Genomic DNA, 14,027 nt, shown 5'->3' with positions numbered 1-14,027 from the left:
CCAAACAAAACAAAAACAAACGAACAAACAACAAAAAAACCCCTATAAAAATAAAAGCCACACAAATAGCTGATAGAGGAAAAGAACTCCAAAGAATTAAATAAACTACCAACTAGTAATAACAATATTTCATTTGTTTTGTTTTCATTTGTTTCATCTCTACAAAATTCAAGTTAGAATTCGGAATCGTGCAGCTCCGGTCAGTGCTAGGAGTGTGAAGTCAGCCTCAAACCGTAGCATTAAGGCCCCCCTCCCCTGCCACCCCCTACAAACAAACACTACATTGAAGGGGGAGGGAAAAAATAAAAGGAGAGAGAAAAAAAAAATTGCACACAATTAACCATATCTAAGGGCTATCCAGAAGGCAGGTGACACCCCCCCCCCCCCCCCATCCCCCTGGCATTGGTGGTTTCTCTTTTGTTCTATATATAGTAATAACCTTTACAGGAAAAATACTGTACAACTTTTTTTTTTTTTTTTTTTGCCTTTCCTTTTGAAACATTATCTGAACATTCTGTCCCCACATTTACACAGCTGAGCTACTTGTTTATAAATCAGACCTGATCTGCACCAGTTCCTTAGGGAAATAATTAAAAAAATAAAAAAAAAAAAAGCAACCTAAACTTCTTGAGGCCTTTATCTATTCAGAGTGAAAACAAATTATGGGGATCCCTTGGAGCTGAAGTGCTCATGGAGTTGGGAGGAGGGAACGCCTGCATGATGTTAAAAAAAAAAAATTAGGTTTTTTTTTTAAAAAAGGGAACAAACTTCAGACACAAGGAACCTTTTGCTAGGCTGATGTACTTACAAACTGGCACTGAAATAACTATTATCAGAATTAATTCATACGGCTAGTCTTTCTGGAGCCCAGGTGTATGTAGACAAGGCCTCTCTCCGACTTAGGCGGGGATTTGGGGTCAAACAGCTACTGTCTCACCTCAGAGTCCGGGACAGTATCCTGTAGTAGTGTGTGTTCCCAGACTGCGCTAGGAAAAAGAGAGCTGGGAAGAGCTGGTAACCAGGGGAAAGCCCAAGCTGCTGGAGGTGGCAGGTCTCAACACAGTACAGTTGTATTTGCTTATGCGGTGCCCAGGCTATTAGCCCTACTTGGCAAATTTTATCAGCATGGCTGCAGAAATGCATTAATTCTTAGCTGGACTACATCCTGGCCTCAGCTGGCATCTCCCCCCATCTTGGAGTTCTCTGTGCTGCGTAGGTTGAAGCAGCTGCAAAAACCCTGACTGGGCCAATAGCTACGGAGGTGCTGCAGAACAGTGTTGTCCCCCTCCCTGCCCTAGTGCTGAGCAAAAGAGACCCCAGTCTGAGCAGGACACCCCACAGTGGGATCCTGAATGTTTGCCTGCCTTCTCCTCCCTCTTCAGTGGTGCCTTCACCCTCTCCCAGAAGTCACCAGAGATCTGTTATCAGTCCACCCAGAAAGACAGACTTGCCCCTCCCCAGAGAAAGATGGGATGAGGGCCTGGGGACTGAGGACGTAACTGTCATTGTACGACTGCTTGGGGCAGAGGGCAAATAGTATTTTCAAGGCTGCTTTAATGGCTAGGACGCTCTTCTGTGAGCTCGGTGCTCCTTGTGCTGCACCGCAGGACAGTGTTGGCTCACAACCTCCTGAGATGGGGATACTGAAGCACCACAAAAATGCCTCACCCTCAACAGAGGGGAAGCACCTGGGGGTTGGGATGAGATGGAACTGGATGGGAGATTAACCCCAGTCCTCCAGTGTGACAGACCCTTTAACTGCCCGCTGTGTTCTTCCCAAATTACTTCAGCTAAATCCCTACAGGCAGAACAGCAGGGATGAGGAGAGGTGTCCTACAGAGAAAGTGTAGACTGAGAAAGTTTTACAATATAAATAGCATTCAAAATTATTATCATTAATAGTAAAAAGGATCTGGAAGAACAGAGGAGTGTCCCATTCCCACCCCTGCTCATTCATTAATGCGTCCTCATTTATGTGACAATAAATACCCACTCCCACCCTTGCTGCCTGATGCCATTCATTTAATGCTGGAGAAAGAAGGGGGGAGGGATGGAGAGAGAGAGAGAGCGAGCGCACCCCCCTCACCCCCTCCTTCCTGGCAAAAACTGAGCTGGTTGTCTCTGTGACACCAATTCCTTGAATTTTATATATGTGTGTGTGTGTGTACATTATATATAGAGAGAGAGACACACACACAAATATATATTTCTAAAATTCATTACCTGTTGTTCCCACCCACCCCCCTCCAAGAAGTGGAGATTATTATTAATATCGTACAACTGAAAACATGGAAAAATAAAACCCAGAAAGAAAAATGGGGGGATAGAGCCCCACCCATAACAAAGGGTCCCCAGATGGGCACAGGCCCCACGCACCATGCAGGGAGCAAGGAAAAGCAGCTGGTACCCTCAAGGTTCATGTCTGTATAAAAGGGTATTTTTTTGCTGCCCCCTGCCCCCATGTTCTGTGATCTGCAGAATGAAGCGACGCAGCACCAGTCCTGCTGCGAACCTGTCTCTCTTATAGGGCCTGTGGAGGGGCATGGGTTTCCTTCCTTCCTCTCTCTCTCGTGTGTGTGGCACGGAGTTTGTTTTTCACTTGCCATCCCAATCTCTGTTCTTGCCTCATATGGGGTCCTCTTAGTAATTCTGTGTAAGAGCAAAACCAAACCACTGCCGCTGTTGTCTCTAAGATTAAGGAGAAGCTGCTGGAGCAATGGTAGAGGCTGGGGCAGCAGATGGAGCTGGAGCAGGAGTTGGGGCTGGAGTAAGGGGCGGCTCACCCTGTGGCCTGGAAGCATCGCCATGGTCTGTGGAAGAAGCAGCCTCCTCTGGTTCTCCATCTTCTTTAGTGGCCAGGCCCTCAGGGTCAGGGAGCGATTCTTCAGAATCTGTGTTCAGGTCTTCCTCTTCATCATCATCCTCATCGTCATCATCCTCCTCCTCCTCTTCATCATCTTCCTCTTCTTCATTCATCTCCTCCTCATCATCCTCTTCATCCTCTTGGGAAGAGTCATCCTCATCCTCCACATCACCAGAGCCAGATGCCACTGCCCCCCTCTCCTGCGGTGCAGCCCCGGCTCTGCTCGGTGATGGACCTTCAGTGACTTCTGACTGCTTCTTGCTGAGGTCCAGGGAATCGTTTAGGCCCACACCAGCCGCATTCTGCAGGAAGAAGAGGGAGCTGTTGTTGTCAGTGCTGAGGTTGAGGGAGCTGTCCAGGCTGATGGAAGAGTTCTGGATGTCATACTCAAGAGTGGAGTGGGCAAGGCCCTCAGGGCCAGGAGAGATGGCAGGAAGCTCCCCTCGCTCCTGCTTCTCATGTTTGCGCTTGTGCGAGTCCATCTGTGACATGCCCACCACTGTGTGTTTGCAGCCAGGGTAGGTGCAATGGAAGTGGGAGCACTTGAGTTTGTACTTGCAGTCAGGCACCTCGCAGTCCACGCTTGAGCTGAACTGGCAGAAGCCAGCAGCACTGATGACGTCCTGCTTGCCATGGTGCTTACGGTGGGCTGTCACCTTAGTGCTGTCAGTGCAGCGGAAGCCACAACGCAGACAGTGGAAGTGTGTGCTATTGCCAGAGAACTGACAGTCTGGGAAGTTGCAACTCAGTGAAGACTTGAAGCGTTTGAAGTCATCCAATACCAGGTTGTCAACACGATCATGATGCTGGGCGTGCTTATACATGTGTGTACGGCCACAGAACTTGTAGCCACAATTCTCCCGCGTGCAGTGGTAGTGGGTAACCTTGAGAGAGAATTGGCAGCTGGAGTCCTTGCAGTCCTCATAGAGGTCATAGCGCCGAAATCCCTCCAGCATCATCCCTTCATCCAGCATCTTGCGTGATGATGCGGTCTTGCGGCGCTTGCCAAACGGGGACATGTCCTCAATAATCCAGAAACGCTTTTTGGCCCCCGAGGCAGTTGGCATAGTGATGGTATTCCCTGGGGAGAAAAAGCGAAGAGTGGTGTTGCTGACAGCCAGGTCTTTCTTCACCTCCTAACCATCCTGGCAAGCCCTGTATTTGCCAAGACACAATGCTGCAACTGTCCCCACCCAGCAGCTCATCCCTCAAGCTCCAAGTAAGCATGAGCTCTGGGACTGCAGGCTGGCCGATGCCTGCTGGATATGGCTTCCTCAATTTTCAGCATATCTCACCTTGCCTCTGATTGCTGCTCTTGTATATTGATATTATCCAAATGCTAACTGTTGCTTCTCTGTTTTGCTACTCTCACAATTTCTCTTGCTGCTTAGTTAATCTCTAGTCCTTTCTTCCTCAAATCAGACAATACAGAGGAGCTGGCTTGTTTTCCAATCCAAGGACTGAGGTGTTTTACTGTAGTTCATCAGGGTTGAAGCGGTAAAAGAGTTTAAGCATGCTAAAAACTGCCATGTGTATACTGTTTTCCCCTATCCAGGCTCTTGTAATACACTACAATTGCCAAGGACAGGCAGGAAGTGAAGGAAGATCCCATGTGTGATTAAAACTGCAAGGGGGGAATTTATAGAAATAGGATGGACTTTGGCCAGGAGACTGCAACATCCCTCACTGTAATGAGCCTACATATTACGATGAGTGCACTTAGAAAGACAGATGGACAGATGTTCAATGGGGCTAATTCTCATCATCACTAGCCAGTGGACTCTCAGAGAAAATACCAGTCCTACAGCTTTCCCTTGGGTCTCAAAAATCACATGATACCCCTAGTAAATAAAGAGCCCTCATCTATCTTCCACTTTCATTCACAGGGCCAGCATAACTGGCTAGTGCTCATGTCCCCTAGGATCAAGCTGACATCAAGGACTCGACCTCATTATATCTGTTAACTTTTTTTTCCTTCTCTGCTTGCTATTTCCAGAACCAAACCACAATCTCCAGTATCAACATGCAGAACAGACAAGGTTGGAGGCAAGAATTTCTCACCAGGTACAGAATTGTAAGTGTAATTGGAAATTATAGCTTGCAACTAAAACATACTTTTTTTTTTTTTTTTTTTTTTTTTTTTTTTTTGGGTCTCTCTTCATGCTGAAACTGCCATCCTTTTAAAGAGAGGCATGATTTGTGACACGCAGTGCCTGGGGCCTGAGAATCCAGAGCAGCTTGCATCCTTGTCTAGGAGACTGAAGAAAGAGTGATCTGTTTGACTGTTGTAGAATAAATTTTTTTTTTTTCTGGCTGATAAGCAGGTATTAAAAGTGATGAATGCTGTTTTTTGCCATATCTGGCCCTTCAAACAACAACCCCTTAAGAGAAGGTGGCGATCATTGAAGGAAGCCTCCAAAAGTTAAACTGGCGCTGTACTGAAAGATACAAGTCAATGGTAGCAGCAGCCTAGTCTCCTGCATTGTTCGTGTGCCTGGGCTACACAGCTTGCAGGATAAGCAAAGAAAAAAAGATTTCTCCACGCGCATTCATTACGTGGCACTTTCGCTCAGACTGCAAGGATGCCAGCTTGGGGCATCCATGGTGAAACCATCTTAGTGACATGTAGCTGGTGGAAACTGCATGTTAAGGCTAATCTAACGAGCTCCCAGTGAAAGAATAACTTTCTTTCACTGTAGATTTTAAATTAGCAAGCTCTTAGCTATAGAATCTGTGACCAATTACTTTCTGCTCCCCTCAAACATCTGGTATTGTAAAATCTCGTTCTCTGCTTCCAGGCGACTGGTGTAAATGCATTGTTGCCTGGACAAATCGCTGCTATCCAGATCAACCCCTTGCTCCTCCTTTAAAAAAAGACTTGATGGTTTGGCTATAGTTTTTATCATTAGTATGAATGCTCATCTTGTCTGCCTTCAGACAGGAATACGGGATAAGCCGTTTTGGGAGAAAGACTCTGGATTGGAAATCTGGGAAAAAGTAGAATTTAAATTTTACCTGTTTTAAACTCAATGGATCTGCCCACCTTTTACAACAGTTCAAACAGATGTACTTAAAACTTTAGTTAAACCAATTTTGTTTTCCATACAGGCAAAGTTTCAAAGCAGGGGTATGAAGAAGTGTTGGCAACTTGGTACACTCGCCTCCTTTAGCCACTAGACAACGTTCAGTCCCTAGCACCCAACTGAAGATTAAAAACCTCAACAGATGGAATCCCAAGCAAATCTCAATGGTAATTGCATGCCATAAGCTTGTCTTTTCAACTACTAATAATGTAAACATTCACAAAACTGTAAAAAGAAAAGAGACTTTAAAATATATCATTAGCGGAAAGCACAGCACAAGGTTAAGATGCTTCAGGTTGCATGCAAATCAGTTTAAAAAAAAAAAGCAGCAAAACATGTAGTTTCTTGTGAATTTTGTTCATTGGAACACACTCCTCCGGACAAGGCAAGGATCCTTCTCCTGCCAAGTCCCATGAGAAGAACCTGGGAACTTCCAAGTGGAGCTGGTCCTCCAGCCATACTCCCAACCATTTCATTTACCTTGGATTTGTGCATTGCTAAAACTGGCAGGAAGAATGACTGGGACATTTGTAGGCTGCCTGAATCCTCTTAAGTGTGAACTTTAAGCACAAGTATGCCGTTAATTAACTAGAAAAGAGCTGGGAGTTGGGAAAAGAAGCCAAAACTGAGACACACCCTAAAAACCATTCCCAGCTGGAATTAGAATCCCCAGCCGGAGACATCTCTGATCTTAGTCACACATGGGAAGCATGGCAGCTTAGAACTAAAAATCTAGATGTATTTTCTGCAGCTGTTAAGAGCAGATGTCAATAACAGTGAGTGTGAGAAACAGCCTGAGCTGTCTGATGATGTCATCATAGTGACACTGACTATAGTTCACTCTGTTACTGGTGCTGGGGAAAGCAGTCCTGAATTTTATGGCTTTGTGTATGAGTAAGAAGCAATGAAGCTTACAAGATCTATAAAAATACAGGAACTGGATACCTTGTCAGACATCTGCCTGCTGAGATGTGTGCAACAGACTATGGTGGGCACTGGGTTGGGTGGCCTGGAAGATCTAAACAAGGATTCCAAGTCCCATTAATGGTACATGAGCAAAGTTTGCTCTGTGGCCATCCTGCTGTTACCAAGAGGCTGAAAAGTGCATTTTAAACTGTGGATTTTGTTACATTTTTCTCATAGTTTGGAATTGGTGGAAATTGCTCTCAGGTATCCAAATGTCTCTCTATGATTTGCTGTGGTTTTGGTTACCCTTCTCAGCTGCGGTTACTGTGCCAGCAGATAAAAGGAGTAGGCATGGACAGGCCCTTGGATAAAGTTAAATAAGACACAGAGTGACGTATGCCTAAAGGTGCAGAGAAAAAAATGTGGGTAGGGTGAGTGGGGAAGGAGATGGGCACAGGACACTAAGAGAGAAAGCAAAGAAGTGTTACCTGCTGCATCCTGAACTAAGGGAACGTCACTTTTTACTGGAGTTGGAGTGGCAATGATGGGCGAAAACCCAGTGGTGCTGGTGGCAGGCATGACAATGCCTCTGCTGGATCCAAGAGTGGCACTGAGCAGAGAGTATGAGAGACAAGATGGAGAGAAAAGATAGGGGAGGGTGGGAAGGGGAGACCTAAGCAGGGCTTGTGAGAAAGATGGAGGCAGAGATGGTGGTTGAGGTTGTGGTGCATTGTGGGTAGCATCATCGGCAGCAGCAGGAGTAGTAGAAGGAACCAGGCAGCCTGGAGAATGTGGAGAGAAAAAAAGCAGAAAAAAAGAAAAAAACCAACAAAACAATAAAACCAAAATAAAACCAACAAAACAAAAACAAAAACAAAAGAACTTAAATGAGACCCCAAGAGCAGAAGCAGTATGAAGAAAATGGAAAATACATTCACAAATGCATGAAACAGAACTGTAACAGAGCAGAAACAGAAGGTGAGGAACTGACAGCATCAGGAAGAGGAGGGTTGTCTCTGCAGGATGTAAGGTGGCTTTAGTGGCATGGGGCCACAGGCTTTCATGCAGAAATCCATGCTTGTCTGGTCCTTTTTGATCTGTATAGTGCCAGCTTGTACCAACTAATAGCTGTAAGGGTAGTCTTCTACTTTGGGCAGGTAGAGTTGCTCACTACCTGGATAGCAGCAGGGGGCCATTTCCTAGGAAGTGTGATTTGGGCCAGATGGCGTACTGACAAAGGGCAGAGTGCCAGGAACCACTGTCCCACCGGAACTCTTTAGGAGGAGCTTTAATGTCATGGGACAACCACTGTCATGACCCAGCAGCGTTCATACAATATATGGTTAGATATGCCATATGATAACCTTCACCTAACTGGTGTGGGAAAAGAAAAGTAGGAAAAGGTGTACAAAATTAAAGCAAACTCAGTGAGGCAGCCTGTCTAGAATGTTAACACTTAACCCTGGGAAGGACAGCTAAGAGATCCCTGGATCACCACCTGACAATAACAGAATTCATGAAAGATACCTGACTACTGAAAGATGACCCTGTAATACAAGGCAGTGGGAGATGGCTACACATTATCCTGACAAACAGGGAACAATGGTGGAAACTTACTTCCAAAAAGAGGGTATGATGGAGGTTTCCTCTGTGCAACACTGCACAAAGTGGAACAAGAGTTTTTGTATGAGGAAGGGAGCTCAATGAGCTGCTTTTATATGTTGATTTCTGAAGATATGGTAGGGTTTTTCCTCCTGTGTAGGTAATATTTGCTATTGTAAAGTCTGTCTGTACCTCAACAGTATAGGAAAGTGCTTGACTGACTTACTTCAGATGCTGCACAAGGAAATACCAAAGGCTATCAGGGGAAATGCCAAGTACAGAACAGGCCCACAACTTTTTTTTTTTAATCAGTTATTAAAATAGATCTAACTCCAAGACAGAGGATAAAAACCTCTCTTCAGGGGAGAAAAAAGATAAGCTGTTTGTTAGTTCATGATGCTTGGGGTGCACATTTTGATGCCTCTCTTCTCACAGATGATGGAGGGAGCTAGGTTAGTACGAGGCACTATTGTGAAGCTGGTACAGTTTATATTTTAAGGTGCAGTTGTCCTTGGACCTCTCTTCATGAGTTTATCTCCCAAGAGAGCAGGCAACCCCCGCTCCCCCTTACCTGCTGATGTACTTTCATTGCCCACTGGAGTGCTGGAGCAGCTGCGGTCCATATTGGAAGATTCAGATGAGATGCCCCCAGGGCTACAGCCAGTGTAATCCATGTACTCATCTGTTTCAGTGTCCATCATGCTTGGGGGTCCCTGAAAGGAAGCTGGGGTTCCTGATGAGGCTGGGCTGGGTGCCATGCTGCCAACCTGGGGGAGATTTTCATTTCTTGGAGTGTGGCCAATAACCTGCAGCAAGAAAACAGGACAGGGACTTTCACACCAAAAGCACGATGCCAAGACCAAAACCGTCTGTCTGCATGTTCATTTCTCTCTGCCACAGTTCATGAGGGATAGCTGGAACATCCTTGTGAGTGGAACCCATGGCACTGTGGCTAGGAGCATGAATCTTCCTTCACTGGGAGCTCAGAGCATTAAACTTGGCACACGTATCCTGGTATGTGAACTGTGATGTGCTCAGAGGCTGGGAGTGTTAATCTTGGCACCAGTATCCTGGTGTGTGGATTCTGATGCATTCAAAAACAGGAGGTGTTAATCTTGGCATTACTACCTTACTGTGTAGGTCCTGCTGCATTTAGAGACTGGAAATACAACTACTGACATGACTGTCCTCGTGCCTGCATGCTGAGACACTGCAACAGGGGAACACAGGCTAAAACCAGTGATATGTGTGTATGCTCTGTTCACATGCAGCTGTTGTGGCCTGGCATGGCATGGTCTTCTCTGGATAGTTATGTGGGTAGGTACCCAGAAGCAACATGTATATATCCAAACACACCACTAAATGCCTACCGAGCACTAAGGAATGGGAAAAACTGGAGTTGGTACATTTAAATGCATAAAGGCAGCAGCAGTACAGCAATCTGGTTAGCTTTGCCACATGCCCCGATTTGTGGTTTCATCCTTGTTTTGTTGTTTGCTGGACTGCTCCATGGGCTAAGCACAGCAATAGAGCAAGACTAACACTGTATGCTCCCAGGATTGCTCAGGCCTTGATTACTGCTTCTCCGCTGGTGAAGTGACATAGGATTGCCAGTGAAACGAGATGGAGGTCAAAACTAGCATTTTCTGCTCAGCCTGTACTAAAATTCTTAGGGCGAGACTCAGCATGTACTAGAAGCATAGTAAAGACAAATCTATTTGTTAAACGTCTCCTAAGTTTGATTCTTGTACCTAAGATTTTCATGTTAAGGACAAAAGCTACCACAACAGTAACACCAGTTCCTTTGCATCTGTGAACTCATTAAATCCAACAGCAGTAGATCTGAACAATTAACTTACTGACAGTACTTAATAATAGGCACCTCTCATTCCCGTGTTGTGGAATGAAAAGGGGTTCCCATCTTGCTTCTACAGATGATGGCCCCTTTTGTTTTTCATATGCCAGAAGATGTCCTTAGCGTCAGATCAGTCACAGGCGTTGAAATAAAGCTAGCTTGTTTCCTCTCCAAGTCAATGGAAGTTAAAGCAAGCAGGAATAAGAACAAACATGAGGTTGCAGGGCTGCTGCCATTCCAAGCAGCAGCTCAGTGCTGCAGTTGAAACTCTTCAATTTATTTGTGAAATAGACAAACCTCATCTGCCACTTGCTCCCAGCTGTGTTAGAAAAGAAGCAACTGCATCACTCTGCTACTTCCTCAGAGGGGACAAGGAGTGCCCCAAACTAACTCGAAATCAATAAGGGAAGAGACATTCTGAGACTGGTATTTCTCCCATCCTAGGTGGAAGCAGCAAATAATTCTTTATGTGCAACAGGAAATGTTTGCTTTAACCAGCATGTTCAATTCTTCCACATCCTAAGCACTTTAATTTTAATAAGCCAATTGGTGTATATTGAGAGAGCAGGGAGGAAGTGCATGTTGTAAATGTGAGTATTTTAGTGTTATTCTTCTCCATTTTTTTCCTCCATCATTCACTAGGAAAAGCTGTTTACACTAAGCAATGCTTTGATGCGTATGCTTCACCATCTTTACTCATATTGTAGAAGTCCAACCAGGTAAAGCTAGCTTGGGTGAACTTGCATATCCCAGCTGCATCCCCCAATGCACACAAATATCCTTAAGAGTTTGAGTACAAGTGTCTTGGCACTAAAGTAGTTCTGCAGCAAGCAACTAAAGGGACCAACACTACAAACGGATCTTAACCAGCAAGTCACCTGAGTAGGAACACGATCGAAGTTCTTCCCCAGCATCCTTCTCATGTGCTTTCTGGCATGGGATGTCATTTGGTGCTTGAGCAGGAAGGAGAACTGGCAGCCCTCTCGAATGCAGTGGAAGTGGCTGTTCACCTGGTTGTATTTGCAACCTACAGACACAAAACCATGGTATGTAGTACATGAAAGGTACCAAGAGGGAATGGGACCGGAGGGAAGATGATCTGAAGATGGAACAAGGCTGCTCCTACATGGATTGCTGGTGGATTGAAGATTATCAGTGGTCACGGGTTCTTCAGGAACAGTCCTGAAGGAAAAAACACATGATCTTTTGCCTGCTGAGCAACTGCAAGAGAGGATTACAGTGTACATAGACTTAAGAAGTGAGCCTGAGATGCTGACTAGTCCCATCCCTCTTCATTTTGTTACAAAGAAAGGAACATTACCATTACATCTAGTAGTGCCTAATGCTCTCCAGACTTAGCTAGTGCCTTTTCCTTTACAAAGAGAACAAAACCAAGACATTTAACTGTATCATAGAAGTTACACTCAAAAAACACACGCTCATAATTAGGTTAGAAATGAGAAGTTCTTTCACTCTTTTTTTTTTCCCTTTAACTGTGCTCTCAGAAAAGCAGTCTCTTAAAAGCTCTAGCTCTGGACAGTGTATGCTCTCTGGTCAGAGAGGAATGAGCCAGGAAGTGTTTATTGCCACTCCAAATTTGTTGTGTAACATGGGCAGCTACTAAACAACAAGCAACTTATACAGGTTCTGTACAGCACTTGACACATTTTGCTCCTCATGGATAGTGGCCATGCATGCTGGGAGTTTGTGTATCTCATTAACAGACAATCCTAAACAGCTACATTCTATAGCTGATAAATAATGTCTCATTGCAGTTAAAGCACAGCTATATCAATGATCAGGTTCTGTCTGTTCTGCATCTTCCCTTGGCCATACCTGTATACACATAAGAGGTACAGACCTACTGCCAGGCTCAGTTTTACTCATCTATCTATCATCTGTCCACCCCAATCCACCTTCACTTACATACATGCGTTTTTCATCTCTCCCCCTCCCTACCCAAACACACGTGTATATATTTATACACACACAAACATGCATATAAAAAAATCAATCGTGTGTGTTGCTTCAGAAACACTCACAGCCCTTAAAGAAGGTCAGTGCTTTCTGCACCTGCTATATACGCATAGGCAACATAAAAAGCAGAGAGATGTATAGGGAAGTAGACGTGCATTTACATGTTGGTATAACCATATACACCTACACGAACACATCCAGCTACACCATTCCATCATGCTGCCTGTATCTGCATAGGCAAAGGCAGAATGCTGTCTAAACGTACGTTTACTGCACAGCAAGCCCAACCTATAGGCATATGTACATATTGCTGGATGCATGTACCCCATCACTCCCAAAAATAAACACTGCTGACACATGCACAGCCTGTAGATGCCTCGCTGCCAAACAGCTCCTGAATCACCCAGGCCATCTTTAGCTCACAGATAGCGTTTTATGTGCATGCCAAGTTTATGTTTGTTTAGGTATTGCACTCCCCCACAGCCCCACCTCATCTGCCCTCCCCATCACGTTGTGCTGTTCTTTGGGATGGAGAACAAACAGTGCTGGCGGGACTGAAACAGTATCAGCAAAGGGCAGGTGAAGGCTCGCCTGTTGCTAGGGCATCCGTGTAGGCTGGGTGTCATATATCATTGTCCTGCTTTGTCTAGCCCCTGCTATCACCTGAAACACCTAAAGTTGAGTAAATAACAGCAACTGCTGAATCTACTGACATGTGTAAATGAGACATAGGTAAGTAGTGGCTGTGGTGTGTTGACACTCATTACCCTGGTTACCACAAACAAGCTACCACTTGGGTATAAATTCTTGATGTATTCAAAGCTGAAAAGTTTGCTTCTGGTCATTGCGGCCGTTCCCTCGCAATGGGAGAAAACAGCACCTGGGAGTGTTATTCCAAACCCTGGTTTTGTTTCAGCCTTTGTTCCAACCAGGAGCGATAGGGAAGTCTGGTTCTGTTAAGCCAGAACACAACTAGAAGGGTTAAGTGAATCCCAGGCAGTTCAGGATCTGCTGGAGCTACCTTTAGGAATTCCCCCCAGCTCAGAGCCCTGGATTTCAGCTCTAGATACCTCCCTGGGAACACATTCTACTTGCTGCTGTTGTGCATTTGTTCTACCAGTTTTACACTTGAGGCACTTAGATTTAATAACTACTGCAGTGCTGCTAATAGTTTTGGCAAGTGGGCAAGCCACAGTCTGAGGCTGTACCACATCTCAGGTGTTTCCTTAGGCCATGCTCTGGTGGGAGGCTGGCACTAAGACACAATGCTGTATTCCCTGCTGCTCGCAAATGGCTTCAGAGAATGGCTTCGGAGAAGAAGGGAGTAGTTTATCGAATGCTCTTCTCCATACCTCTATCTCCAATTATTTGCCCTTTGACTTTCAATATACCACACTGGCAATGGCTTAAAAAAAAGTTTCATTTGAAGCTGCCTGGTATCAGGCAAAGCAGCAACTTCCTTGATACAGGAAGACTTTCACAGAAGGCACTCCATCAGAGCAGGCATTTCCCCTGTGTTTGTTTTTTAACTCCCAAGAGCACCCTTAAACTCCACCCAAGACAAGCAGTAAGCCCAAAAGACTACAAAGTACAAAAAAACCAAACAAAAAAAAAGGCCTTGACAATTAGATAAAAACCAAAAACAAAGGGGAAGCTGTATCTCCAGACAAATATATACAAAATCCTCTATATTACAGTTTCTATCCATTTAACTTGTGTCTATTTGGGAAAACATGCTTCC

The 14,027-nt window shown here is 45.0% G+C and overlaps 1 protein-coding gene across 1 annotated transcript in view; it reads right to left on the bottom strand.

The window, feature by feature from the left end:
* Positions 1–2,694: 2,694 nt before the first annotated feature.
* CASZ1 (castor zinc finger 1) overlaps positions 2,695–14,027 on the bottom strand; it is a gene marked incomplete at both ends in the record, with an annotated part of 92,485 nt that continues 81,152 nt past the window's right edge. The window contains 4 exons of the mRNA XM_082009385.1: positions 2,695–3,944; positions 7,341–7,634; positions 9,026–9,260; positions 11,188–11,336. Of these exons, the coding sequence (XP_081865511.1) occupies positions 2,695–3,944; positions 7,341–7,634; positions 9,026–9,260; positions 11,188–11,336 (1,928 nt within the window). The remainder of the gene's footprint in view (positions 3,945–7,340; positions 7,635–9,025; positions 9,261–11,187; positions 11,337–14,027) is intronic.

This window comes from Phaethon aethereus, assembly GCF_964289735.1.
Source record: "Phaethon aethereus genome assembly, chromosome: 21".
NCBI lineage: Eukaryota > Metazoa > Chordata > Aves > Phaethontiformes > Phaethontidae > Phaethon > Phaethon aethereus.
Note: the sequence above shows the minus strand (reverse complement) of the source record. Positions and strands in the feature narration are given on the sequence as shown.